This window comes from Schistocerca gregaria, chromosome 7 (genome assembly GCF_023897955.1).
Source record: "Schistocerca gregaria isolate iqSchGreg1 chromosome 7, iqSchGreg1.2, whole genome shotgun sequence".
NCBI lineage: Eukaryota > Metazoa > Arthropoda > Insecta > Orthoptera > Acrididae > Schistocerca > Schistocerca gregaria.
The window spans coordinates 86,068,092-86,094,751 of record NC_064926.1 but is presented as its reverse complement, the minus strand read 5'-3'; the positions used below and the strand labels follow the sequence as shown (position 1 = coordinate 86,094,751).

The window sequence follows — 26,660 nt, the reverse complement described above, 5'->3', positions numbered from 1 at the left end:
ATGCAAACAAAGAAGCTACGATCGTGTGCTCCGAAACTCCGTCCAAATAGGCCTTGAAGGCCTTATGGTACTGACCGAGCGGCTTATCATCTTCAGCCCACATGCGTCATTGGTTGCAGATATGAAGAAGCATGTGGCCAGCATACCACTCCCTCGGCCGTTGTCAGCTTTCGTGACCAGAGCCGCTACTTATCAATCAAGAAGCTCTTTAGTTGACCTCACAATGCCTGAGTGCACCTCACTTGCCAAGAGCACTCGACAGGATGGTCACCCATACAAGTGTTCGCCAAGGCTGACAGTCCTTAGCGTCGGTGTTCTGATAGGAAGCGGTGTTACTACTGCTGCGATGCCGTTGGAACGAGGTTATGCGCCAACCGAATATATCAACAAATTCAGCAACGAGTCCTCTAGAACAGTGATGCATGTCAGTACTTTTAAATCTCATTGTCTACGAAAAAACGAGGAACACTAGACTCGGTAAACAGCTGCCTCGAACTGCTTTTCGCGTTCGATGTTTGTGACTTATTTGCAGTCCTCAAATGTCACAATTATGTATGCAGAGATGTTTTGCACGACTAATTTTAACATTGTTGCTCAGACCAACAACGCCATCTTCCAGGTTGCTCACATCTTATATCCGTGCAAGTTTCTGGTTGATGAAACGATTTATATGCAAAAATTTGGTGTGTATATTGAGGAAATGTGTGGGCGGGACCCTTGATCCAAATTTGTAATTCGTGTGACAATCCTTGAAAAACAAATGGCGCCAATGAGATGGATGTGTCGTCTTTGATGATCGTCAAACAGAAACTTTGATATAGCGAGTAGCTGTACTTCCGGAGCAGCCATAGTGCTTTCTTTCTAATCGGTTCGTGGCGAGGAGGGAGTTAATGTCGTTGCCATGAAGGTATTTCTTTATGAAGTTATCCTTAATGACCTAAAATATTGTTATACAGCGGAAAATATGTGGTATCTAATATAGAAATTTGATTTATATTTAAAATTTAATTGACGATGATTTACGATGTTGTGGATTATACCCGCAAATCGTGTGTTTGGTACATGTGCTGTAGCTGATGGAAGTATCAATAATTGTTTTCTTTTGCAGCTTAACGTGTCTTACCCTGGCACTGGGTGCCAGAAATTGTTCGAAGTTACCGATGAACACAAGCTTAGAATTTTTTATGAAAAGCGAATGGGAGCAGAAGTTGAAGCAGATGCACTTGGAGATGAGTGGAAAGGTTATATAGTACGTATTTCTGGTGGAAATGACAAGCAAGGTTTCCCAATGAAACAAGGAATCTTAACAAATGGTAATTATCAGTTCATGTTCTGTGTTGTATTTGATTGAATTTGCTGTATATCGTTGTCGACATGCGAGTACACGAAGTGTGAGATGTTTTTTAGAACTATAGAGAATTGTTAGTGATCCGGTACAGCTTAGAGCGGTGGCGCATTATGTTTACAACAGCGTTATGTTTATTTCGTGTGCAGGGGTTTTTAAGAGAAATGTGGTGTATGTAATGTTTACGTGTGGAGAGTAAAACTAGTTTTCTGTGTAACTGTCATTCGTATCGTTCTATCCTTGTGTAATGGGTTACGCAAATTATCGGATGATTATTACTTTGGTGTTCTTAACTCCACATTCAGTTCCAAAATTAGGACATACGTAGACATATGTTAATATAGCTAGTTCCGAAATGCGGTCAATGAAATGCCTATAAATTAAGAGCTCGGATTGATCGCATATAGGAAGTCCTGCAATTAAAATCTCTAAAATACCTTTTTAAATTGGCACCATACAAAGAACATAGAGTATGAGATGGTAGAAAATTGAAACTGCTTTGCTAGCTAGCTGAGCAATTAAGGTAGTTCTCAAATGGAGGTTAACGTAAAATGTGTGGAATGGTTTCAGAAAGGAAATTGTGTAACTGGGTTTAAAGTTACCTAAGCTTTAAATTGTTTTGCTTATGGTAAAAAATGGCTCATCGGGTCTATGAAGAAAGTGCACATTAAATGATTTATCATTGTGATGAAAGGTGCTTAAGGCACCACAGTTTGAACTGCACTATAGTCTAAATTATACAGATTTAAGAATTAGATATTTCAAGGGTCCTGTAAAACATTGTTTATTAACTTCTCCCTTTTCCAAATCAAACACTGAAGATTCCAGTCAGGAATGTCAACAATGTAGGGAAATATGTTCTTGTTGTAAAGACACAGTATATTGTAGACCGGCACAATTCAGGTATTTACATAAGCTGTTGTATTTTATAGTTTATTCTGAGTTTTGGGGAAATAGGTGGTATTATAAGGTTTGGCAGTTTGTGTGTATGGATATGCTTTTGCTAATAATTTTTGTTAGGAAGAACTCTGCTTATAGCTGGAATTTTTTAATTAAAACATCAGTTTTATGGCGTAAACCTGAATCAGGTGAACCTACATGGTAAAAGCAAAGTACAGTGTCATCCCATCATGTGGATATTAAAATTAGTAAAGGAATGTCTAAAATATACTTAATATTAAAAGATGAAAGCCACACCCATTGCTCCTAGTCATAGTTAATTATTCAGAGAATCATAATCAATACTGTGATGCACGAAAGCTAAAATTTGTGTGCATGTAAAAAGAAAATATTTTATAATGAGCAGACACTAAAATGTTAAATTTGACAGCAGGGCAAGGCAAAAGCAGTGCGCATGTCAGACTAGCTGTAAGCTGATGTCATTAGACTAGGAATGCTGGGTTGCTGCCTTCACAAGTGATAGTAGTACAGAATTTTGGTACATAGTAGCACTGAATCTTGTAACCAAGCAAACAATAACACAGAAGCTGTTTGTTATACTTCAAAGTATAGATGTGAACTACTTTTGTGACATTGCTGAAAAAGTTTTCATCGAATATTTGCATTATTTACTGGTTTTGGTTACAATGATTTCATTAAGTTGTTATATTCTGAAAAAAGTACTTACATTGTAATGACTTGGCATGTTACACATCTGACACACTTTCTAAATTCCTGGGTGATGCAGTTAACTTAATTGAGAAATATCAGAAATTGATTTTGGCTAGTTTTCTTTTGTGCTGTTTGACCTATCACTGCTCTCTCCCTGGTGTAATTATTTGTCTTCCACTGAGCGATGTGGCGCAGTGGTTAACACATTGGATTCACATTCGGGAGGACGGCGGTCAAAACCTGTGTCCAGCCATCCTGATTTAGGTTTTCTGTCGTTTCCCTAAATCATTTCAGGCAAATGCCCAGGGTGGTTCCTATGAAAGGATATGGCTGACTTACTTCCCCATCCTTTCCTAATCTGACGGGACTGATGACCTCACTGTTGTCCCCCACCCCAGCTAGTCTTAAACTCCATAATTTAGGCTCCGACTCTGACAACTGCAGTGTTGTTTTAGTTTCCTTCCAGGTCTCACTTCACTGACACCTTCCACAATATCTGCTTTGAGAGATAGTGAATAGTCTGCAGCGTTCTAATTTATTTGTATGCACACCTTCAATGGTGTTAGTGACCGTGATGAAGCTGAACTGTTTCATGCCTATTGCCTGCCTTTCAGCAATCTCTTCAGTGGTGTGTGAGGAAAATTGTTTTCTTGGCACCATAATTCCATGCAATTCAGATTTCTTCAAATTGTCTTAAAGATAATGTTTTTGTGGTTCATGGTGGTGGGTTCCTGTTATGTCCTAGTTCATGAACCACAGCCAATGTATGATTGGTCAAGTAAGTGGTCCTGACAGTCAGGATACCAGTTGCTTTGGAATAAGACTGGGCATCTCGGGCATATTCAGTCGTGGTCACCTTTGTGCTTGGACGGCAAAGACTACCAAATCCACTGGTTAGTCCCTCAACTGTTAGGGGTAAAATCCAATGGGACCCAGGGCAAGTGAGGCTAACAACCTGCTTCCCTGGTGCTTTAAATTTGATGCTGGCAACAGAGCAAAATGCCTCGGACCTTTGGAGGTGACAGAGCCCCACCTCCAATTGACAAACCTGGGACTCCCAAGATAAGACTCGGCAAACAAATGGTAACAAGATGGGAGCTATTACTATCAGTGGGGGCTACTCTGGGAACAAGGTAGAGCCGGCAGTGGCTACAAGTAAGATGAGGTTGGATGTTTTAGCTGTTGGTGACATTCAGGTAAGGGATGAGAAAGTGGGAGAGTACAGGGTCTACCTGTCAGGAGTCGAAGCAGGAATAGCACAATGGGGTGTAGGGCTTTACATCAGGAAAGAAATGGAACCTAGCGTAGTTGCAATAAGGTATGTAAACGAACGACTGATGTGGATAGGTTTGACAGTGCCTAGCAGGAAAATGATTCAGTATATTCGCATTGTGAAGGGACAGATCAAGATAAGATGGATAGTTTTTATGATGCACTCAGTGATGTAGTTGTTAGATTAAAGGACAAGGACAGTGTTCTGCTCATGGGTGAGTTTAATGCCAGGATTGGAAATCGAAAGAAGGGTATGAAAAGGTTATGGGTAAATTTGGAGAGGCTATGGAGGCCAACAGGAATGGGAAACAACTCTGGGGTTTCTGTGCCAGTATGGGCTTAATAATCACAAGCTCCTTTTTTAAACATAAGAACATTCACCAGTATACTTGGGGACTCGGGGAACTAGGTATGTCATTGACTATATAACAGTTCAGGAAGGCTGTGAGGGACACACATGTATTCAGGGGATTCTTTGATGACACTGATTACTATTTAATCTGCAGTGAAATTGGTATTGTGAGGCCGAATGTGCAGGAGGTCAGGTCCATATGTAGGAGGATAAGAGTGGAGAAACTTCAGGGTAAGGAAATAAGGCACTAGTACTTAAGTGATCTCAGAAAGGTACCAGTCAGTTGAATGTAGTCAATTAGTCATTGGAAAAGGAATGGACAAGGTACAGGGACACAGTACTAGAAGTGGCTAAAGAATGTTTTGGAACAGTAGTGTGTAAAGGTAGGATGAAGCAAACAGTTTGGTGGAATGACACAGTCAAGGCAGCCTGTAAAAGGAAAAGGGTGTATCAAAAATGGCTACATACTGGAATTCAGGTAGACAGAAAAAGTTATGTTGGGAAAAAACAGATAATTGCAGCATCCAAGAAGAAATTTTGAAGACTTTGGAAACAGGTTGGAGACTGCTGGGAAGCCATTCTGGAGTGTAATCAGCAATCTTCGAAAGGGATGTAAGAAGGAAATGACAAGTATTTTGGACAGGTCAGGAAAACTGCTGGTGAATCCTGTTGATGCCTTGGACAGATGGGATTATTTTGAAGAGTTGCTCAATGTAGGTGAAAATACAATCAGTAATGTTTCAGATTTTGGTGTGCAATGGGATAGGAATGGTGATGGAAATAGGATCAAATTTGAGGAAGTGGAGAAAATGGCCAATAGACTGCAGTGCAATAAAGTGGTTGTGGTGGATGAAATTGTCTGAACTCGTCAAATACAGTGGAATGTCAGGTCTTAAATGTCTACACAGGATAATTGAAATGGTGTGGGAGTCAGGACAGGTTCCATCAGTAATCACACCAATCTTTAAACATGGAAACAGTAAAGATTGTAACTACAGAGGTATCTCTTTAGTCAGCATTGTGGGTAAAATCTTCTCAGGTATTGTTGAAAAGTGTGAATATTAGTTGAGGACAAATTGGATGAAAATCAGTGTGGGTTTAGGCCTCTTAGAGGTTGTCAGGACCAGATCTTTAGTTTATGACAAATAATGAAGTGTTAAGAGTGGAATAGGGAATTGTATCCATGCTTTATATATCTAGAAAAAGCAAATGACCAGGTTCCAGGAGGAAGTTATTGCGTGTTCTAAGGGATTATGGAATAGGAGGCAAACTTTTGCAAGCAATTAAAGGTCTTTACACAGTCAGGCAGCAGTTAGTTGACAGTAAATTGAGTTCATGATTCAGAGTAGTTTCAGGGGTAAGTAGGCTGCAACCTGTCTCCACTGTTTGTATTATTTATGGATAATTTGTTGAAAACAATAGACTGGCTGGGTGAGATTAAGATATGTGAACACAAAATAAGCGGTCTCGCATATGCGGATAACTTAGTTGTGATGGCAGATTCGATTGAAAGTTTGCAAAGTAATATTTGAGCTAGATCAGAAATAAAAGGACTATGGTATAGCATCTCCAAAATGAAAGTAATGTCAGTGGGAAACAGATATAAATGGATTGAGTGCCAAATAGGAGGAACAAAGTTAGAACAGGTGGGCAGTTTCAGGTACTTAGGATGCATATTCTCACAGGATGGCAACATAGTGAAAGAACTGGAAGTGAGGTGTAGCAAAGCTATTGCAGTTAGTGCTCAGCTACGATCTGCTCTCTTCTGCAAGAAGGAAGTCAGTACCAAGACTGTTACCTGTGCACTGTTCAATCTTTCGACCAACTTTGTTGTATGCGAGTGAATGCTGGGTGGATTCAGGATACCTTGTTAATAAGGTTGAGGTTACTGATATGAAAGTAGCTAGGATGATTGCAGGTACTAGTAGATGGGAACAATTGCAGGAGGATGTCCACAATGAAGAAATCGAAGAAAAACTGGGAATGAACTCTATAGACGTAGCAGTCAGGGCAAACAGGCTTAGATGGTGGGGTTATGTTACATGCATGGGAGAAGCAAGGTTACCCAGGAGACTCTTGGGTTCAGTAGTAGAGGGTAGGAGGAGTCGGGGTAAACCAAGGAGAAGATATCTGGATTTGGTTAAGAATGATTTTGAAGTAATAGGCTTAACATCAGAATTGAGGCACCAATGTTAGCACTGAATTAGGGGATCATGGAGGAATTTAAGTGGGACTATGCTCCAGACTGTATGCTGAAAGGCATAATCAGTCTGTGGTGGTGGTCATCATGATGTTTTTTCAACCACTGAATAATATATTTTCTTTTTGCCAGTGTTACGCCTCCAAATGATTTGGGGCATTATCTAAAATTGCTCATAGTCTTGTTAGATTTTTCATAAGTTTGAAACCACATCTGGGAACTACACAGCTCATAATGATAAATCACTAAATTTATTCCTGTAAAACATAACTAGGCAATTTGACACTATTTGATATACCTGCATGCTAGACTAATTCAGCCTTTCATGACAACCTTTGTGCCTTAGCATTCAGTTGCTCTACATAGTGAGTGGCTAACATGAACACTCGTATTGCCTAGACACACTAAACTTCTGAATTTCACACCTGTGATACTGTGTGGGGAATCTGCACCTCCAGGTGACTACAAATGATATTTCCATTACTTTTTACAAGCATTAGACAATGAGTAACTGAAGCCTTTTTTTTTGTAGCATCTGGTTTTGGCCAAATTAGCATATATTTTTCAAGCAATAATTAGTGAGATAAAATCTGATTACATCCTTGGCAACTGTTTCATTTAATGCTACAGTTTTTGGTACGAAAGATAACTGGTGTTGGCAGAAAAAAAATACTTCCACATTTAAGAACTTCTTAATGCAGTGACATGGTGCACTATCTACAAAAAATGTGATTGTAAGTTTCTGCTCCTTTCTTTGTTATTCAGCCAAGAATGAAAAATATCACATCAATTTCTATTTGCATGTTAAGAGACACCAAAGGAGGAAATGTCATTGTTTTTGAAACCTGTGGATGATTTGCTGTTTGTATTATTAGTGGTTCATTTTCACAGCAGATGTTAACACTTTCTGATCATTAATCTTTGTTTCACCATTTTGTCCTGTGTGTGCTTATCACCCTCCAGTTTAGTTAACATTGTTCTGTTCTGTAACATACCTGGGCAATTTGCAATTGTATTCTGTATTTGACTATTTCCACAATTACTCACACTAACTGATGCTGAGATTTTCCTTTTTCAGTCTGATATTAGCTGTTCTAGTGAAAGAACAATTTTAAGTTTGAAGCAGCCCTGATTGTTCACTATGGAAGAGACATTGTAAGCCACAAACAATAGTAAACGTAGTTGACGAGATCACTTACACTAATACAGTATTGGGATTTCCTCTTCTGTGATTGTTTGTAGTCATTTTAAAGGGAGGACATTGTCATTGCTCAGGAAAAGGGGTGTTCATCTTAAAGGGGATAATGATGCATTGGTGTTACAGAAGTGTCTTTACATTCCTTGAAAATATTTTTGTTTAGGTGGGGGTCTGCTTAAAGAGGCAGTCTTCTTGAGATGTTTCTGAATATGCAGAAAATAGTTATCTTGAAATGCTGCAGATGAATAGTTTATAAATTTTGCATCAAAGTAGCATTTATTAGGCAGTTTTGCATCTTGAGCAAGAATTCCCATCTAAATTTGCATTCTGTCACAAATTCAAATTTTTTGAACATCATGCACAGTGAAGATTTGCTGCTTTCGAAATAAGTCTTTCTGGAATAAGTCATTTCAGTAGTGTAGGATGCTTGCTTTTCTTAAGTGTTGCATATGTATGATTAGCATCTTACTGAAAATTGTCCAAGGTGGTTTTTTCTTTGGGCACTTTTCTATTTACTGAGCAGCAGGAAATGCTTAACTTTTTTCCTTGTCAAAGTATTCCCTCACCAAATGCACTTGCAGATGTGATTGTGCAGCACACTTTTCTTCCCCCAATTACATTCAACATGTAGGGCTTGTGCACTTGTCACTGGGTTTGGTTTGAAGTAGTATATAATGAATTGATACTAAAAACACAAAGTATACTAAGAACTACACTGCATAGTTGGTATGCACCAATCAGTTTTGCAGTGTGGTGTGTGCTACCTATTAAAGTGTAGTCTGTAATTGTTTGACTTCCTGTGCCTGTCAGTGCTAAAGATTTGTCTCCCAGATTTAGTGATCAGTTTTTTAATGGTCATTACATTGGTTTCCTTCATGCCTTTTCTTTTTGGTAACTACTCTAAACTGATGTGACAAATTTAAAAATAATAAAGTGCATTGAGCATGTTTCCAGGTGTTGGGTTGTTTCCATTTTATTCACAGTACTTTGATGACTGGCCCAGCATTCTTTGTGCTGTGGGTTGCTATAATGTGCACCTCAGCCCAAGCAGCAAGTGCACATAACACAATCAAGTGCCTGAAGAAGGCTGTCCATTGTTGAAATATTGTGCATAAAATGGAAATGGCTTGAATGAACAACCACAATAGCACCATTAATCAGTCATGCTGAGAACCAAGAGTCAGATATTTGATGGAATATCAGGTAAAAAACCCTTAATATAATTGTTCCATTTACCAACCATGACCCAAAAAATATTTTTTATTGATGGAAAAGTTCTTGAATGACAGTACGTATCAGATGTTTCTGATGTTACAAACTTTCAGCAATTATGAATGAATGATGAGGGATGAGGGACACTGGTCCAGAAATGAGTTGAAAGTTAGGTGTGGAAATATTCCTGGGCACTTTTACTGCTAGCTCTTTGCTTTGAATAATTTGGGAGGAAGTAGTATGGGCCAAAACAAAAGTGTCTAGTAAACATGGGTTTAAGCATATCTTCAGAGCTATGAGCACTTCAGCAGAAGAGGTTTCAAAGTGCAAATATGGAAAAAGTGATCATAGTTTGTAAATATTCACTCTAAAGCCCATGTTTACTAATTGTTTGCTCCATACTATCTCCTCCCAAAATATGGAAAATAGAGCTTGCAGTGGTGGTGGTTTGTGATCAGAGGTATCAAAGATTGACATTTACCCATCTTCGTCCTTCTGTATCATCACAGAATTGTCCTGTATCAACATAAGTGGCTTTTAAAACTCAAAATGAGTTAAAACTTCTTGAAGGTGTTAGTTGATAAATTTGAATTATACTTGTGCACTGGTAATTAAGTATCCTGGAACCTTACTTCTTACTTTTAGGTGTGAAGCCAGCATATCCCACGTAGTTAATGGAAATCTTCGAGGAGCTGGTTGGAGCACAATAGATAAAGTTCACATACTGCTGGCAAGTGTTTAGACATCTTTCAAACTGGTGTCAGTAGTCTCCAATGTAGTAGTATCACATTCTTCTTCAATTTTGAGCCACTAAACTGTCAGACCCAGGATTACTAAAGTAATCCATTTTGATAGTGATGCCTAAGCGAAGCAGGTCAGACTGAAACCTGTAGGCTACACAATAAATTTATCTAGAACAGCAACCAGTTGAACAAAGCCTGACAGTCTGGCTACAAATGCAGGGCTTGATGCTATCTAGAAGCCAAATGACTGTGCTGAAGCAGATTGAGAGATTTTTTTCAGTGGTCTGCTCTAAAGTTGCAAGATTGTACCCAGGTTTAAAGTTTGTCAAAATAGTAACTTGGCACTTTGTGGCTTAATGAGTGCATTTGGTGAAAATGTTACTTAGTGTGAAATATTTGAGATTTGAACATCTTTGTGCATGTTGTTTAAGTTTGTTGAATAGGTCTTCACTAAAGCTTTGAAAAATTACAGGTAGAGTGCGCCTCTTGTTGTCAAAGGGTCATTCATGTTACCGCCCAAGGCGGGATGGTGAAAGAAAACGTAAATCGGTTCGTGGGTGCATTGTTGATGCAAACCTAAGTGTGTTGGCATTAGTCATCACCCGCAAAGGAGAACAGGTAAGTTGGCCATGTGTTGTTTCTATCAGACACTGAATATTCATGGTGAAGCAGGTCATTTGTAATTCTTAATAAGTAGATTTATTTAGATAACATGGTGGTCTATTTTGTTAGATATGTAATGGTGCACACTGCATTAAACACTACTAGCTCTTTGTGTTAAGTCTGTTACGAAGGAATTAGTAGATTCATAGATTCAAATTTTTCTCTAATCATGTCACCTTAATGGAATGAATGTGAATGGCTTATATCCACAGCACCAGCACTGTACTAAGTGGCCTTTGCTGGTACAGTTCTAGAATCTGTGGTAAAGTAATGCAGGTACTTACCACACTGCTCTGCAACCATTGGTGCAGTGGAATTTATCTGGCAACAATGAGGTTTAAGTTATGCATAAAAGTTTTTACAGAAAAACTGTTTAATAGACATCTCCAGGTTTGTTAAATAAGGGCTGAGCACAAGTGTACATAACTAAAATATGAATAAATTTGGTGTACAGCCTTTTATAGTTGCTTCAGGCCTAACAGTTTACAGGATCTGTGTACAGCATCTGAATGACTGGTGTAGTGAGGCAAAATGTACAGAAATTTTGAGATGTTGCTGTCAGTGGGTTTTGTGTATATCAGTTAAAAATTTAAGCTCACAATTGAACAAAGGCTGTATTTGTCTTAAATTTTATTGTGTGCTTTGAGGGACAGGCATGTTTTTTGTGTGCAGTATACTCATTAAATTGGCGAGATAGAAATGGACTCTGTAGGGATCTCGGGTATGGTGGCTGTTGAAGACTAGATGCCGTACATAAAGATTAAAACTTTAAATGGCAAAAACCCTGCAGAACTTCACAGTTCAGTGGACGGTAGTACAGTTTCACATTGGCTTAATCATTTTTGTGATGGTTGTGTGAGCATAGACAATTCGGGCTCAGAAGGCCAAAAAGTCAACAGATAAATGAATTCTAAAACTTGGGGCAGATGTTCTTGAAGATCACAGGAACACTCTAAAAGTCATGGGATCCTCCTTCTCCCCCCCCCCCCCCCCTTCAAAATTACTGTTCCGTATTCTGACAAGTGATTTGAAGAAGAAACATTTCTAAGATGTCATACACTGACTGCTGAAAAGCTGAAATGTCTGCACATTGAAACCTTGTTCAAATTTGATGATTTGACCATGAAAGATGAGTTCTTTGATTAAATGTGGATTACAGAGATGTTGAACCAGAGCTGATATCAGCCCAGGTGAAGTGCTTCAGATTCTCAGTCCAAAAAAATTGACATGCTCAGTCAAAGCTCAACTATATAATTTTGGCATACAATCACCAAGAATCATCATGACAGATAATCCTGTATGGAATAAGTGTCACAGCAGTGTACTATTGTAACTTCATGCAGAACTTGGGCAGAAAATGCACAAAATCCGACCTCAGTTGCTTGAAGCTGGGCCACGAATTCTCCATGGTAATGCTTGCACGCATGTTGCAAGTGTTGTAGCCAGAAACTGTGAATATGGGCGGAGAGAGTTGCTGCATCCTCCCCATATCCCAGATTTGAGTCAACCTGGCTTCGACTTGTTCCTGAAGCACCTGGCTTCGACTTGTTACTGAAATCAAAAAAAACATACATGCGGGTGTGTTACCTTAGCCATTTGAAAGATGAGCAGAAGTGATGTTGTGGATGAAGTAATAGGGCTTCTGAGTTTGGGATTGTCATAGAGAAGGGAGAGCATATTGAAGGACTGTAAAGAGGTATTGAAAAAATAAATGTGTAAGGAAAAGTGTGCTTTTAAGAAATGTCTAATACATGCACTAATTTGGGTGATGACCTTTAGTATTCATAAGTGTCCTATTGGCTATTCATTTTTGCAGACATCCCCACTGTGTTACTAGACAGTTGGCACAGTTGCACACATACAGCAAAAGCCTTCTCCAATGTTGTTATAGTTTTGCTTGTAGAAGCATATGACAAAGAACTCATGTGTAGTGTGAAATTTGTAGAGTGAGTGCTAATGATGGAACCAACAAAAAGGAAATACAAAGCAAGATTATTGTTCAGTCATAAAAAGGCAAAAGAATCTAACAGTTCTGCTTTAGCAAGGGCTTTCGATGTAATGGAAGATAAGTAATTGGTGAAAGAATCAAGATGCTGCTTAAAAAGTGTATTCTCGGAGGAGTGGCTTGCGGCCAGATTTAGAGAATATTGTTGCAGAACTGGTAAGAGAGGAGGCAGAATTGTTACTGCGAGACATAAGATTAGGGCTTGTGCATTGAAATGGGCACCAGATAACAGCGAAGAATTTAAAGCAACAGTAGATTGTTGCAGTTTTTTCATGAACAGAAAATGATAAAATGGCAGAGAACAAAAACTGAGCAGAAATTTCTGAAAGATTTTGACCGTACAGTTAGAGCTTTCACAAGTTTTATTTGCTTGAGGCAAAAATTAGTTTCTGGGGTCTCATATTGGAAATATGAATGTAACAACGAACTGCAATATGATTAATACTGTGGGAACAAAAGGTGTAAAAACTTAGTCAAATACAGGCCATGAAAAAGCCAGGTTTACAGGAATATTAACATGCATGGTAGATGGCACAAATTAAAAACCTACAATTGTTTTCAAGCAGAAAACCTAGCTTAAAATTTCGACCAGGAATTTTTGTACATTATCATCAAAAGGAATGGAAGAGAAAGGTGTAAAATTGTGGATGGAAAATATGTGGCAGAAGTCAGTAGGTCTACAAAGTTTGTTAATTTGGGATCTTTTGCAGTCATACTGAACTGAAGACCAAAAATCACATAGCACAAAGCAACACTGATTGTTACACTGGGTGGTTAGACTTAGATGCTGCAAGCTTTAGATACCTCTTAATGAACCAGCCAAATCACATCCATGAACAAGGGAATGGTTGGATGGTGAGTGGCAAAAACTCATGTACAAGAGGTGGAGTTACGTAGACTGCAGCACATTTTGTGTGATTTCATGATCAAATCGTGGAAAAGAGAGAAAGTGAAAATAGTGATAAAATCCTTCAAGAAGTGTGGCATTGCCAGTGCTATGAGTGGCACAGAGAATGATTTGTTACTGATGACTTAAGTGGATATTGACGAGATGCCAAATGGACCCATATGATGATCTTTTTAACAACAAAATTGAGGGTGTTCTTCAAGAGCTCCTTTTTTAGATAATTGTATTTTGCATTGTTTTAAAATAATTGAGTGATAATATAAAGGTTTTAATTATTACAAAATATAAATCTGATCTTTTATATCGTATAAGGCAATACTTTTTCATTCTTCAACTATCATGTTATTTGCTTAAATGTATCGTAATTACCAGTCATAACATAATTCTGATGTTTCCACAGCACCAGCGCTGTACAGGCATGTGCTTCTACAGTTCTAGAATCTGTGGTAAATTAATGCAGGTACTTACCACACTGCTCTCAAACTATTGATGCAGTGATATTTATCCAGCAACAAAGACTCTGCAGAAGTATTTGGGGCATCTGATACCTTGAATTTACACGTCAGGATGTTTTTTTTTCTTGTTAGTGCAATGCATATAGCACACTTTTAGTCTTAGTATAGGATACTTGGAGCAGAAGCTTGTGTTGTGAAAAATCTTGTAGCACATTTGCTGCTGAGGCAAGCCCCAGTGCCTCTTCCCAGAACAGTCAGTTTATAGCTCTTAAAAGAAGCTGACATGTAATGGTTTAATGTCACAGAAGTGAAAGGAATGTTGGCGAGTTGTTAGATGAACCAGGTTTAGCCACTTTGCCCAATTTTGTAGATGTTAACAATTACTATGCTCAACTCTGCACACAAATCAGCTCTATAATCACAATGGCACTACAGTTGAAACACTGAGTCTGGCATAAAGTGTAATTATTTTGTAGCTGCATGAAGTCAGCACTTTCACTAATCAGGAGGCACCAAGATAGTGTGCGACCAATATAGTATTTGTGTGCTTGTCATACTTTCTAGATAGGATCTAGATTGGGTGAATAATTTTTACTGCAAGTTCATGTTGGGGCATGTTGAGTGGTAGATTTTAAAGTGCAGTGAAATGTCACAAGTCACGGTTTTTGTGGCCATCTCAGTAAGTCAGACAAGTAAGATTCTAAATTACTGTCTAGTCACATTGTGACCACCACCTGTTGTTAATTTCAAAGTGTAATAACCACTCGCAGGTGGCAGCAGTGGCAGTGGAGGGCATGTGAAGCTTGTTGGGTATGTGAGGAACAGTACAGTCATTCTTGTAATGTGGAAACGGAGTTATGTATCTGACTTGGCTTTTGGGCAAAGAGTGGAAGCATTTCCAAAGCAGCTAAGTTTTAAACTGTTCCTGTGCTGTCATGTTTAACAGTTAAAAGACTAGCCACTTTGAGGAATATTGAGTCTAGAAGGTTGGCCATATATGCCATTATTTAAAGCAATTTCACGTGTTTAATACATATATTTTCAGAGCTAATGCACACTAAAAAAAAGGTCCAAGCCTAAAGATTATTCAATTTACTATAGTTTGCTAGATAACAAATTTTAAAATAAAGGTTGTGTGTAGTTGTCCATCAAAACTGTTCCAAATGAGTTATTGAGCAATGTCCTCATTAGCTTCCAAAATTTCTAACTAATCAGATGTGACCTATTTGTGAAAGTCACTGGAAGTTGTGAAACCTAAAGTGTACATGCATGAAATTCAGTGTTATCACAAACTGGTTCAGCCATTTGTGATGGCAGCTGGTAAATTCACTGTTTCTTTCAAATAATACAGAAATTAGCAAGGGGGCAGCACCTCTGAATGGACAACTTGCAAGGGTCTGTACATCATGTGAAATGAGACCAGTTTTAGTGGTGCCTCACATATTGAGAAAATTGTGGCCAGAGCTATACTGGGGCATGGTCTTTTAAACAGTGATGTTGCTCAAGCTATGCTAGGACTCATTCCCCAGAGTGGTGAAGTAGAGTGTGCATAGCAAAATGTTGCTGCCCAAAACTGGCAACTAGACAACTGTGGTGTGCCTTGGGCCGTTGTCAGTGGGATAAATGACAGCTGCACAGTTGTTTACTGTAGAACAGATGAGTAACTGATGGCTGAGATGAACCAAGGAGCATTGCTACATATGGGTGTCGACAGCATATGCCTGGTACATGCTCCCACATTGACTGCTGTTCATAGGTGATGAAGGCTGGAATTTACAATGGCAATGCAACTAGACATCCACTGTTGACAGGTGGGCATTTCAGGTGAATCTCATTTTGTGCTCTATCAGATGGTAGTTGGCGTGTGCAGTGTGAAATTCTGAAACCAAATGCTCTGCAACACTCATCTGAAGTGTCCAGGCTAGAGGAAGGGATGCTGTGGTGTGTGAAAGTTTTTGTGGCATTCCCTGGGTGATTGTGTCATTCCGAAAGGCACAGTGTATCAACCAGAGTATGGATCTCTTTTGGAGCCCATGCCCACACCCATACATGCAGTTTGAGGTCAGCTGATGGCATCTAACAGCAGGATAGTGCAGTGTCACAGTTTAGATTTGTGTGTGCATGGTCCGAAGTGCACCAGGATGAGTTTACTATACGCCTGGCCATCAAACAGTGAATTTAAACAAAGTTGAGAATCTGGGACCACCTCAATTAGGCTGTTCATACCATGGACCCTCAACTGAGGAACCTATAGCAGCTGGCCATGGCATTGGAGTCAGAATGACTTCGTATCCCTTTTGGAACCTTCCAGAACTGCACTGACACAGTTGCTGCATTTCTGTGCCACAGTCACCCTGGGGGTTTGCAGCTCTTTTGTGAGGTCATGGGTGTCACACAGGCTACCAAGCTGTTACGGCCCATTCTTCCTTCCCGGGCTGCATTTATGTCCTGTCCTCACTTGTCCCTCTCTCTTGGTGTTCTTAATTGTCGACCTGACTGTCCAACTGTTTTCTTATTTTCCTTCGGGTTTTCACATATCTTTTTCAATTTTACTTTTTGGTGTTTTGATTCCCTTTTGGGGGTTTGGCATTCACTTGTAAATTTTCTTTGTAATGTGAGCCATTTGATAAACTCTCAGTAGAGCACCTACAGTGTGGATTCCACTCCACCTCCTTCCTCACTGTTGCCCTGCTAGGTCACCAGCATATGTAGCCATCCTTGGGAGGTGTAGCTGAGCCCCTGACAACACAGGGACCACACTTCTTATAAGTGAACAGTTATCTTCTGGTGCATGCCTAGGAGTGATTGCTTATTGTGGAACATCAGAACTCCCAGCAACACCCTTGCTAGGTGGCCCTGGGTGGTGCTCGTGGGAAGAGCCCGTGTTTCGAGAAGGTGGTATCAGGGCTTTGTGTATGAAATGTAATAAGCTCAAAAAGCTGGCCATTCTTCTATATCTGTCTTTTTGGTTGGTAATGAATCATGCAGTGCTGCTTCATATAATGCTGTGGCCTTCCCTTCCCTGGCTACACACTGGAAGGCCAGGCTTGCCAGCTTGGGATCACTGTTTCCCTTTCTACCTGATCTGCACTAGGACTGGGCAGGTGACTTTCACTGGTGCCAAACATCTCTGATCAATCATCTGCTTAAATTGTAACCTCAGTTTGGCAGGGCTTTTCTCAGTGGTGCCATGTTGTTTTGTTCGATCTCCGTAAGACCTAAGATACAGCTTGGTGCCATTGCATCCTACTTAAGCTTTGAGTGAGGTCTTTGGGGCCTCTCCCAATTTTTGTCAGTACCTACCAAATGTGCCTTTTGTATTTGTTGGTATTGTTTTCAGCTCTCTAGAATGGTGTTCTACAGGGCTCCATGTTAAGTATATTTTTTCTCATTGCTATTAATGGACTGTTGGTTGCCCTTGCTCCGTATGTGGATGATTTCTGTATGTGGACTAGCTCCCACTCAGTGGCGTCTGGAGTGACAGCTCCAGGGTGCCATCCAGTGCACTTCTGCATGGATGCTCTCACGCAGTTTTAAATTCTTAAGTTTGGGTGTGGTGCATTTATTGCCATACTGCAGGTGATTTGCCATACTGCAGGCAGTTGATTGGGAGAGCCACCTAGATGCCCAACACCAGACTATAATCCCCCATTTCCATTTCTTGTCTTCCCTTTGACAACCAGTTTACTTGGTTGCCTTGTATCTGCCTTTTGAAGGTTGGCTTTTTCCATAAACTCAATGTCCTTTGCTTCCTTGCCCACACATGTTCGGGTGCAGATTGTTCAACTCGTCTCTGCCTTTGTCAGACATTAGTTCTGTCTTGTATGGACTGTGGTTAAGTTTATGAATCAGCTGCCCCTCCATGGTGCTTCTTTTGGATCCTGTTCACCTTTGTGGTAACCCTGTAGCCACTGGAACCATTTGCACTAGCCATGGTGTTAGTATTTTGGTTGATGTTGGGATCCCTCCCCTTTTAATTTCGTGATTCCAGCACCTGGTTTCCTATGCCATCACTATCCCCATTTTTTTCTGCTCATATGTCATATTCTTTCTATGGTGTCAGTATGTTGCTTGTCTGCTGCTAATGCTTTGATGAGTTTACCAGTTGGTCATTGCCTTGCTTCTCTCCAGACCACCCCCCACCCTCCCCTGGTTAGTTTCTTGGCCCCAGATTTGGATGGAGCTCTTGGGGTCTGAAAGTCATCACTCCAATGTTGTCCTGTCTGCTTGTAAGCAATCTTTGGTATGCTATTATTTTTCACAACAATGGCTCTAAATCAGTCATGCTTGGGATATGCTTTCACATCTTGTGTTGGCAGGGAACACAATCTCTTGCTTTATTAAATAGACATCCCTCATCTGAGTTTTGTTATCGATGGAGCCAGTGAGTGGCCTTCTGGTTCTTGGTCATTTTTTCCCCCACCACTTAGTTTCTTTGTTCAAAGATTTTCTCACCAGGCTTGGCACTGCTGCTAGTTACGTTGATTTCCTCTGGTTCCCAGCCATGAGTGTCATGAGTAATAAACTTGCCAATCATTTTGCTTGGGGGGGGCGTTATGATAGAGGATAGCCGCCAACCCCCCCCCCCCCCCCCCCTTTTCTGTGACCCCTGGTGGCAGATTTGCAGCTTTGTGTCAAATCTTGCTGTGTTAAATTGTGGGCTGACTCTCGGGTGGTTATCTCCCTGTCTAACAAACTTAATGCAGTAAAGCAGACTCCCACCACATGGAACTCTTCCCTCTGCCTCTACCAGTAGTGATCTATCAGCCTTTGCCATAACTGTATTGGCTATACTAGGTTGACCCTTAGTTATTTTACTCTGTGGTTTCCACCTCCTCCTTTGGTTATTTTACTCTGTAATGTGGTTTCCCCCTCCTCCCTGTTTGTAGTTGTGGGATCCCCTCACAGTGATCCGTATTTTGTGGAACTGTCACTGTCTCTTTCGCCCTTCACACTAAATACACCTGCTCACCTTCCTTGTGCCAGGTATTTGTGGGTGACCCTCACGTTTCCCTTTTGTTTTCTTTTCAGAAGTGATTGTCCACTGAGATTTAAGTACATGAATGTAACTTCAGGGTTTGCATTGATCATGGAGGCCTTGGCCTTCCCTTTACATTGCCCATGGCTTTGTGGTGCCTCTGCTCTCGCTGTGTCTCCACACCCCTTCTTGTTTTTCGATCTTCCTGCTGCTCCAATGTTCCTTTTATCTTTTTGTCAGTCCATTTTCCCTTTCCTTTGACTAGTGTGGGGTTAGTGTAGTTCCTCTTCCAGTTTCTGCAACATCAAATCATGGGATTGATGACTTCTGTTTGGTGACCTCCCCCAATAAACCAACCATCCATAGCCAACCTACACACATTTAGTTTGTTTCCCAACTAAATGGGCAATATAGCAACATGTTGCCAGAGGAGCAGCTAAAATGTGACTTTAGAATAAATTGCCTCACATGTCAGTAATATTACAGTAGTTGGTAATGACTCTGAATGGATTTTATATCAACAGCACCAGTACTGTACTAGTGGCCTTTGCTTTCCAGTTCTAGAGCCTGTGGTAAATTAATGGTAGGTACTTACCATACTGCTTTTTAACCACTGATGCAGTGGAATTTTTTTGGGTGACTGTGACAGTGACTGAATTTGGGCATTTATACCAGGTTGTTCAGTTAAAATTGTATTTAGCATTGACTAGTTTAAAACTTAAGCTCATATTGCAGTTGAAATTTGAATTTGATGCTGAGGCTGTTAATACCATCCAGAAATCAATGGGAGAGATCTTAGATTAAAATTGTGTAGCTAATATTGTATACTAGTTATATTGTTTACATATGTGACCAATATTTCTCACTGATGTTTTGTAAGTTAAGTTTGTGGTTGGGCACATATTTTCAAAAGTTGGATTTTCTGTAGGGGTAGTATTTTAGATGAAAGCTCAAACTTCAGTTTGATAATAGTATATAATAAATGTTACTAGTTGAGAAAACAATCAAATTTGAACTATATGTTAATATTTTAGTAAATTGCATGTGTACAATACTGTTTTTGAAATCTATCATTAGAAAACTGCGTTAGTGAAAAATTTGAGTCTTTACAGAAATGCTGGATCCCTGCATTGGCAGGGCCGAGACAGCATCTGGGGAGGGAGAGAACTTAGTCTATAAATTATCAATTTGCATCTGTGACCGACCTGTTTTAAAAGTAGGTATGAAGATACTCAAAGGCTTGGCCAGACAGAACATGGACTGGCAGTGTGGCTCATGCCACAGCAGATGGCGGAGGCATTCAGCAGCAAGAAACGTCATCAAAGTGAGAGTGGCTGGCTGTAGTGACTGCTGTTGGTGTCAGTCACACTATGGTGGTGGCTGAAACTTTGGTAGAAGCTTGCTTGTGTAGTGCAGTTGATGATACCTTCAGCTGTCAGTGTGAGAACACAGCAGTTAAAGCTGCCAACAGGTGCTGCCAATTATTGCAGTGAATTGTATTTTCTGAGACAACATGGTACTGGTCGGTGTAGCAGGCTAGTTACTGCATTGGTGCTACACTTTGTGTGGACTGCATGATAAAATAACAAGCATTTCAATGATGGTTCTGTGGCTGTAGGTCTCTGTCCTTACTGCCAGGCCACATTCTATCTGGCTAAGCCTTAAGTCTTGAGTGTCATCAGCATGAAAATTTCATAATTCATCTGAATAAGGAAACAGTAAGTTTGAGATATTGGTAAATTACATACCTGCCAAGTTTTATGGTTTACCTGGAAGATTTCTTGATTTCGGGGTAATATCCTGGTTCTCCAGATTTTCAACTCCCAGGCTTGTTCCTGCCCTCTGCATTCATATCGCATTTCAATTTTGACTAGTAACAGCTGCTATTTTGAGATGAGTGTTTGAAACTGGATTGAAAGTCTGCCGATAATATCAATAATACCTTCCTGCACAATATCGCTGCGCTTTTGTCATTCTCTGGTTTGAAACGCTGCTGGAGAAAGTTGATCGAACGTTCTATTGATAATCAAAACTCAGATTATTGCTGCATACTCCTTGTGCTTTGACTCCATGTTAGGGGGAAGGCTTTGTTTATGCTTGGTTTTATGCTGTTTGCTGTAGTTCTGGTATTCGTGCAATTCTGTAACGAATTTTTGTGCAATTTAGTGTTTTTAGTTCTACTAAGAAGCAATATCAGGCTTTCAGGGATGCATAGTCTGCCGAATTTCCATGCATTATGTGAATCATGGAAAGTTGAAACATTTGTGTTCTGTTCTGTGTGTTCATGTGATATAAACATTGCTTATGGAGGAAGAGCTGAATTACTAAATCATGTCAAATCTGTTAAACATGTCTCGAATAAATAAAGGAGGATAGCAGTAGGAAAATTGTTTCTTACAACTCCTTGAGCTGACTGTGATGTGATAAGAGCAGAATGTTTGTTCACTTCATTTTTAATTGAACATAATTCCGTTAGCTGCTGGTGGTCATGCTGGTGCCCTTTTTAAGAAAATGTTCTCTGGTTTGTAAATCGCAAAAGATACTGTTTTGGTCATATGAAGACTTAACATATTTTGAAAGAAATGGCTACAGATTCAAGAAATGAACTCTTCAGTTACTTGCAGTGTGAACTATTTACTTTGGCTACTGATGGGAGAAATGGCAGTGGTGCTAAGTTTCATCCCTTAATTGTTTTGAGGAAAAGATAGTTACTTTGGTGCTGTCTGTCCCAGCCTTGGTGGGTGATTCAGTGGTACATAATGTTGGAAATTGTTTTTCACAGTTGGCGTATTATAAAAAACCAATGGAAAATTGTGTAGTGTTCATTCACAGTGCTCTGGTCATGATTGGAAAGAAAAATGGGAGTTGATGTTTTAAAGGAAGCACAGCCATGTCTTTGTGCTGGGTTACTCATGTCATTTGCTGAACTTGGCTGCTGAGAAATGTGAAAGTGGTTTGCCTGTTAAGATTTAGAAAAGAGTTGCAAGAGGAAGGAAAGTCTTGAAGTTCCAAGAGCTTCATGACAGGGAAACTAAGAAAATATTAAAAGATAACTGCACAAGATGGCTGTCTTTAGGAAAGTGTCTGAAGAGACTGTTGGAGCAGTGGGATCCTTTAGTTGGGTTCTTTAAAGATAATGTGCATATTAGTGCTCGGTGTGCATCAAGTAGCTTAACATTGTTTACAATTTCAAAAGCTGAGCTTGGTAGTTCTAAAGACCATAGAAAGAGGAAGGCTGTCACCAGAATTGGTTGCCCCAAAGAGATTTGCATCTGACACACAATCTTACACCTGTCCTGAAGAACCTTGTGAAGAAAAACTTTCTCTTAATGCTTAAACAAGCCATACTGTGCTTTCCTACTTTCATTCCTGTATCGCAGAATCTGTTCTGCACTTGAGTGTTTCCCATTTAAATTCATAAACAGTTAAAACTAATGATAAACCTCTTACAACAGCTTCTTTCCGGTTTGTTAAACATAAAGTTATACTTTCCCTTTTATAGACAGTTCAGTACCATCTTGTTGAGAATCAGAGACAATGATCTAGTAATTAATGTTCAATGAATTTGATGAAGAAACTTAATGATAAAGATAAATCAACATTCTTTTTGTCTATCATGGCTTGCTTCAGCTCCACATGTGATATCATGAACAAGTATCCCCTCAGTGATGAAGTACTGAAGCATGCAAAGGTTGCAGAAGTTTCTAAAATTGATGATGCAAAGTTTTCTTCTGTAGAATTTTTTGTAGAAAGGTTTCCAGCATTGCTGCTGAGGAAGGGAAGCTAGTCAGCGGAGGATGCAATGAACATGCTTCAGAGCCAATTTGTGGCTTTGCAGGTTGATGATTCTGCTATTGTTGAGTGTGAGAACTTGATAGATGATACCTAAGGGCTTGCCTGATAAGCATTCATGGAGCTGATAGTGTTCCTAAGTAAGAGTTATCCAAGCTAATGCTTTGTTTTGATGGGACCGCACAGCTTTGGTGTGTGTGTGTGTGTGTGTGTGTGTGTGTGTGTGTGTGTGTGTGTGTGTGTGTGTGTGTGTGTGTGCGTGTGTGTTTCAGTTTGGTGAAGAAGAATTGCAATCAGTTTAGGTCCTCCATGTTGAATGAAACTTTAGGATCCAGTTCTGTTTTGAAAACAAGAAGCAGTGATCCATGTTACATGGATAGTTTTCCTTCAGAATTTATGAAGAAATCTAAGAAAGCTACTCACCTTCATGTCTCTTCTGGAACCTGTGATGGGATATAGCCAGTGTTCTATGAACTTGAGAAAATTTTATAAATAAGTGTAAATGTTCAGTTTAGTAATTTTGGCAGTGTTGTCCATACTGCGTCTTGCAAGATAAAGTGCAGAAAAGCTCATTTTCGTGCAGTGTTAACTGTTCCCAATGTTAAGTGACAACAAATGAACTCGCCATGAAGTAACTTGTGTGAGTACATAACTTCAGAGTTCGAAAATAGTGATCTTAAAATGTAGCCTACATTATATGCTTCAACACTTTGAGACGCATGCGTGCATTAAATTTTTGTGATTTGGGATCTTCTGGATTTGTTTTTGGAAGTTGGCTGGTATGAAATTGTCATTTTGGTCACATATTCCAAATTTTAAGTAGGATTTCAAAATTATCAGAGAATGTTTAAGGAAGTATTAGTTTCTTCCATTTTATCAGTGTAATGCCTGCCATTCATGGTCTAGTGGTGAGTTCACTGCCTCTTAGATCGTGGGGTCACAGGTTGATTCCTGGTGAGATTTTCTTTAGTTGTGGGCTGAATATTTTAGTCATCTTAATAATTTCCTCTCAAGACACAAGTCTCCAAAATGGCATCCGGTATATGTGCACTGTGTGGTTTCTCCGCCAGTGGTGCCATACAATAATTAGTCAATATAGTTATAAGTACAGGGGGAGGGTGCTTCACAGATTTGATGTGTTTGTGATAGTTCAATAAGAATGGCAATCGTTGAGCATTTTGTGGTGGACAGCTATAGATTCATAATTGCAAATATGTTGTAGGAAATCCCTGGTCTTACTGACAATACAATTCCACGTCGGTTGGGACCAAAGCGTGCTTCAAAGATTCGGAAGCTCTTTAATTTATCAAAGGAAGATGATGTGCGACAGTACATTGTGAAGAGACCGTTGCCATTGAAAGAAGGTAAAACTAAGCAACGTTTCAAGGCACCAAAAATTCAACGGCTTATCACTCCAGTTACATTACAGGTAAGGGTTCCTGTTTAACATTACTGTGGGATGTTTCTAAAATCCTGTTGTGCAGTCTAGATACTTGTCTAAAACTGTCTGGTGTGCTGGCTGATGTTCTTAATGCCTGATTTTTTATTTTGAATGCTAAAAAAGTTAGTATTTTGGTCTTTGGGTATGACTGCAATACTTTTTCTAATTATTTTAGAGATAAATGAATCACTCCAATTGTGCATCTCTATGTATAGTTAGTGTTATATACTCTAAATACATACACTACTGTCATACACCAGTATAATGCCCACACTCAGGCAGCTGCCAGTGGATTTAACTGTGTGGCGTTCATATGTGTGGAAAAGTAAAAGTCTCTCCATGATTTAAGGGTGCTTCAGAATGTGGTACCCTTAGTGTACAAGTGAGACATTAATAAAAGAGAAGTAATGTATGATATGTGTTCAAAAAGTATTGGTAATTTTCATTTTTTGATCTAATTTTATCTACATAAGTATTCTTCTGGGAGTCCCCATTAGATATTATAAATTTATGCCAGTACTTCTTTCAATCCCCTAAACACTTCTGAAACTAGAGCTTTGGGTAGCATTTAAATCTTTTAGTGATGGCTTTTTAATCTCTCCTAAGCTTGTAAAGCAATTATCCTTTAAGGTTTTCTTCAATTTTGGAAACAGTCACAAGTACCTTCTCTGGCAAATATGGAGACTGGGTCATCATTAATGTTGTTTACAGAAATCCACAAACAAGCAATAAAGTGTGAGCAGGGGCATTATCATGATGCATAAGCTGTGAATTGTTTTCCCACAAATACTGGTCTTTCAGGCTGCTTCCTGAAAATGGCTTTGCACTTCTAGTACTTCTTTGGTCATTCAACATTTTGGCAAGAATCCATGGTGTGCTATGCTTTTACAGTTGAACAGTGAGCAGAACTTACACATTCAACTGCAGTTGCCGAGATTTTGTAGGTCTTGGCAAACCAGAATACATCCACTGGAACAGCTGAGCCTCAGTTTTGGATTTCATACCTGTACACATTTTGTCACCTTGTCAAACATTTCAGTAGTTCTGCATCTTTGCTGTCTTCATTTAGTGACTCAAGAGTAACTTTGACTTGCCACTGTTTCTGCTTTAAATTGACAATGTTTGGCAAAAGTTTTGCTGTTTCATACTCAAAACATCCTAAAAGATTTCATGGCTTGAGCCAGTTCGTATGACATCAGCAACATAAACCTTCTTAACTGGCAACAGGCTAAAAATCTGATACAGTATACACATGTTTGGCATGTTTGCCAACACAATTAAAATTGTGCAAATTGGATTAATGCATGATGTGATGTTCCAAAATTCCCAATACTTCTGGAACACACCACATAATTAGGCATCTAAGCCAGGAATCCAGTAGATCATGTGAACTCTTCCTTACGTAGCAAGAGGAGGCATTATGTGTAAGATAGGTGAGATTAGTTGAGGGGGGGGGAATGTAGTTAGCAGTAAAATATAAGGTTTCTTTGAATATTGTGATAACAAGCTCTCTGAGCATCTTGATGTATTTCTAGTAAAGTTCTAAAATTCCCTCATCAAAATGTTGGGTTGTTGGAAAAAGTGATCAGGGAAAAGTGTATGCACAGTTGATCAGGGAAAGTTGCACCAGTAATGTAGCAGATGGGTAGTAGTAGTAGTAGTAGTAGTAGTAGTAGTAGTAGTAGTAGTAGTAGTAGTCAGCTGCAATACTTACAGGTTATAAAACAACAAATTAAAATTCTGTGGAAAGTATTTGAAGTTAAATGAGCTGGTCAAAGCATTTAAATGACTTTTGGAGGGCAAATAGTAATTAACTCACTGTGGATGCAGTCAAATTTTTTAAATGGTAAATGTGTAATCGTTTGTGACTAGTCATTTATCTCATACTTCCATTGCAATTTTCTACCACAGCGCAAGCGGCATCGCCTGGCATTGAAGAAGCGCCGTGCATTGCGTCGTAAGGAACAAGCTGCAGACTATGCTAAACTTTTGGCTCAAAGACAAAAGGAGGCTAAAGTAAGGCGCCAAGAAGAAATAAAACGAAGACGGTCAGCGTCACTGAGAGATTCAAAGTCATCTAGCCAAGGAGCACCACATAAATGAAGTTAATGATGATGTACTTGTTTGCAAAATAAATTCTGGAAGTGACTCGGCTCTTTGTTTGTGCATCCTAATAAAAGGTTTCAACCATTTGCTAAAAAATTCCTGTCCTAAAGTTTTATCCAAAATCAGATACTTTAGTAGAAAAGCAGAGATGAGTTTTTGATTCATTGTCAAAAAGACCATTAAGAGATTAATTTATTCAGCTATTAATGAGAAACATGATTATTTTTAATTTGCATCTTGTAAATGCATTATTAATTGCAATCAAGTATTGCAATTTGTAATAGAGTAGTGGACAAATCTTAGTTTTCTTGACGTTTAACAAAGTTAGGTTGGAATCTGTAATTTGAGGAGACTATGCCACTGACAAACAGGAGGCAGAC

At 39.4% G+C, this 26,660-nt stretch overlaps 1 protein-coding gene across 1 annotated transcript; it reads left to right on the top strand.

The window, feature by feature from the left end:
* The first annotated feature begins 798 nt into the window (after nucleotides 1–798).
* LOC126281546 (40S ribosomal protein S6) lies at nucleotides 799–26,322 on the top strand. The gene is made up of 5 exons (XM_049980607.1): nucleotides 799–907; nucleotides 1,109–1,313; nucleotides 10,406–10,551; nucleotides 23,956–24,162; nucleotides 26,086–26,322. Exons 1-5 carry the CDS (start codon nucleotides 902–904, stop codon nucleotides 26,275–26,277), a joined length of 756 nt encoding a protein of 251 aa, XP_049836564.1. The 5' UTR covers nucleotides 799–901; the 3' UTR covers nucleotides 26,278–26,322.
* Nucleotides 26,323–26,660: the final 338 nt, after the last annotated feature.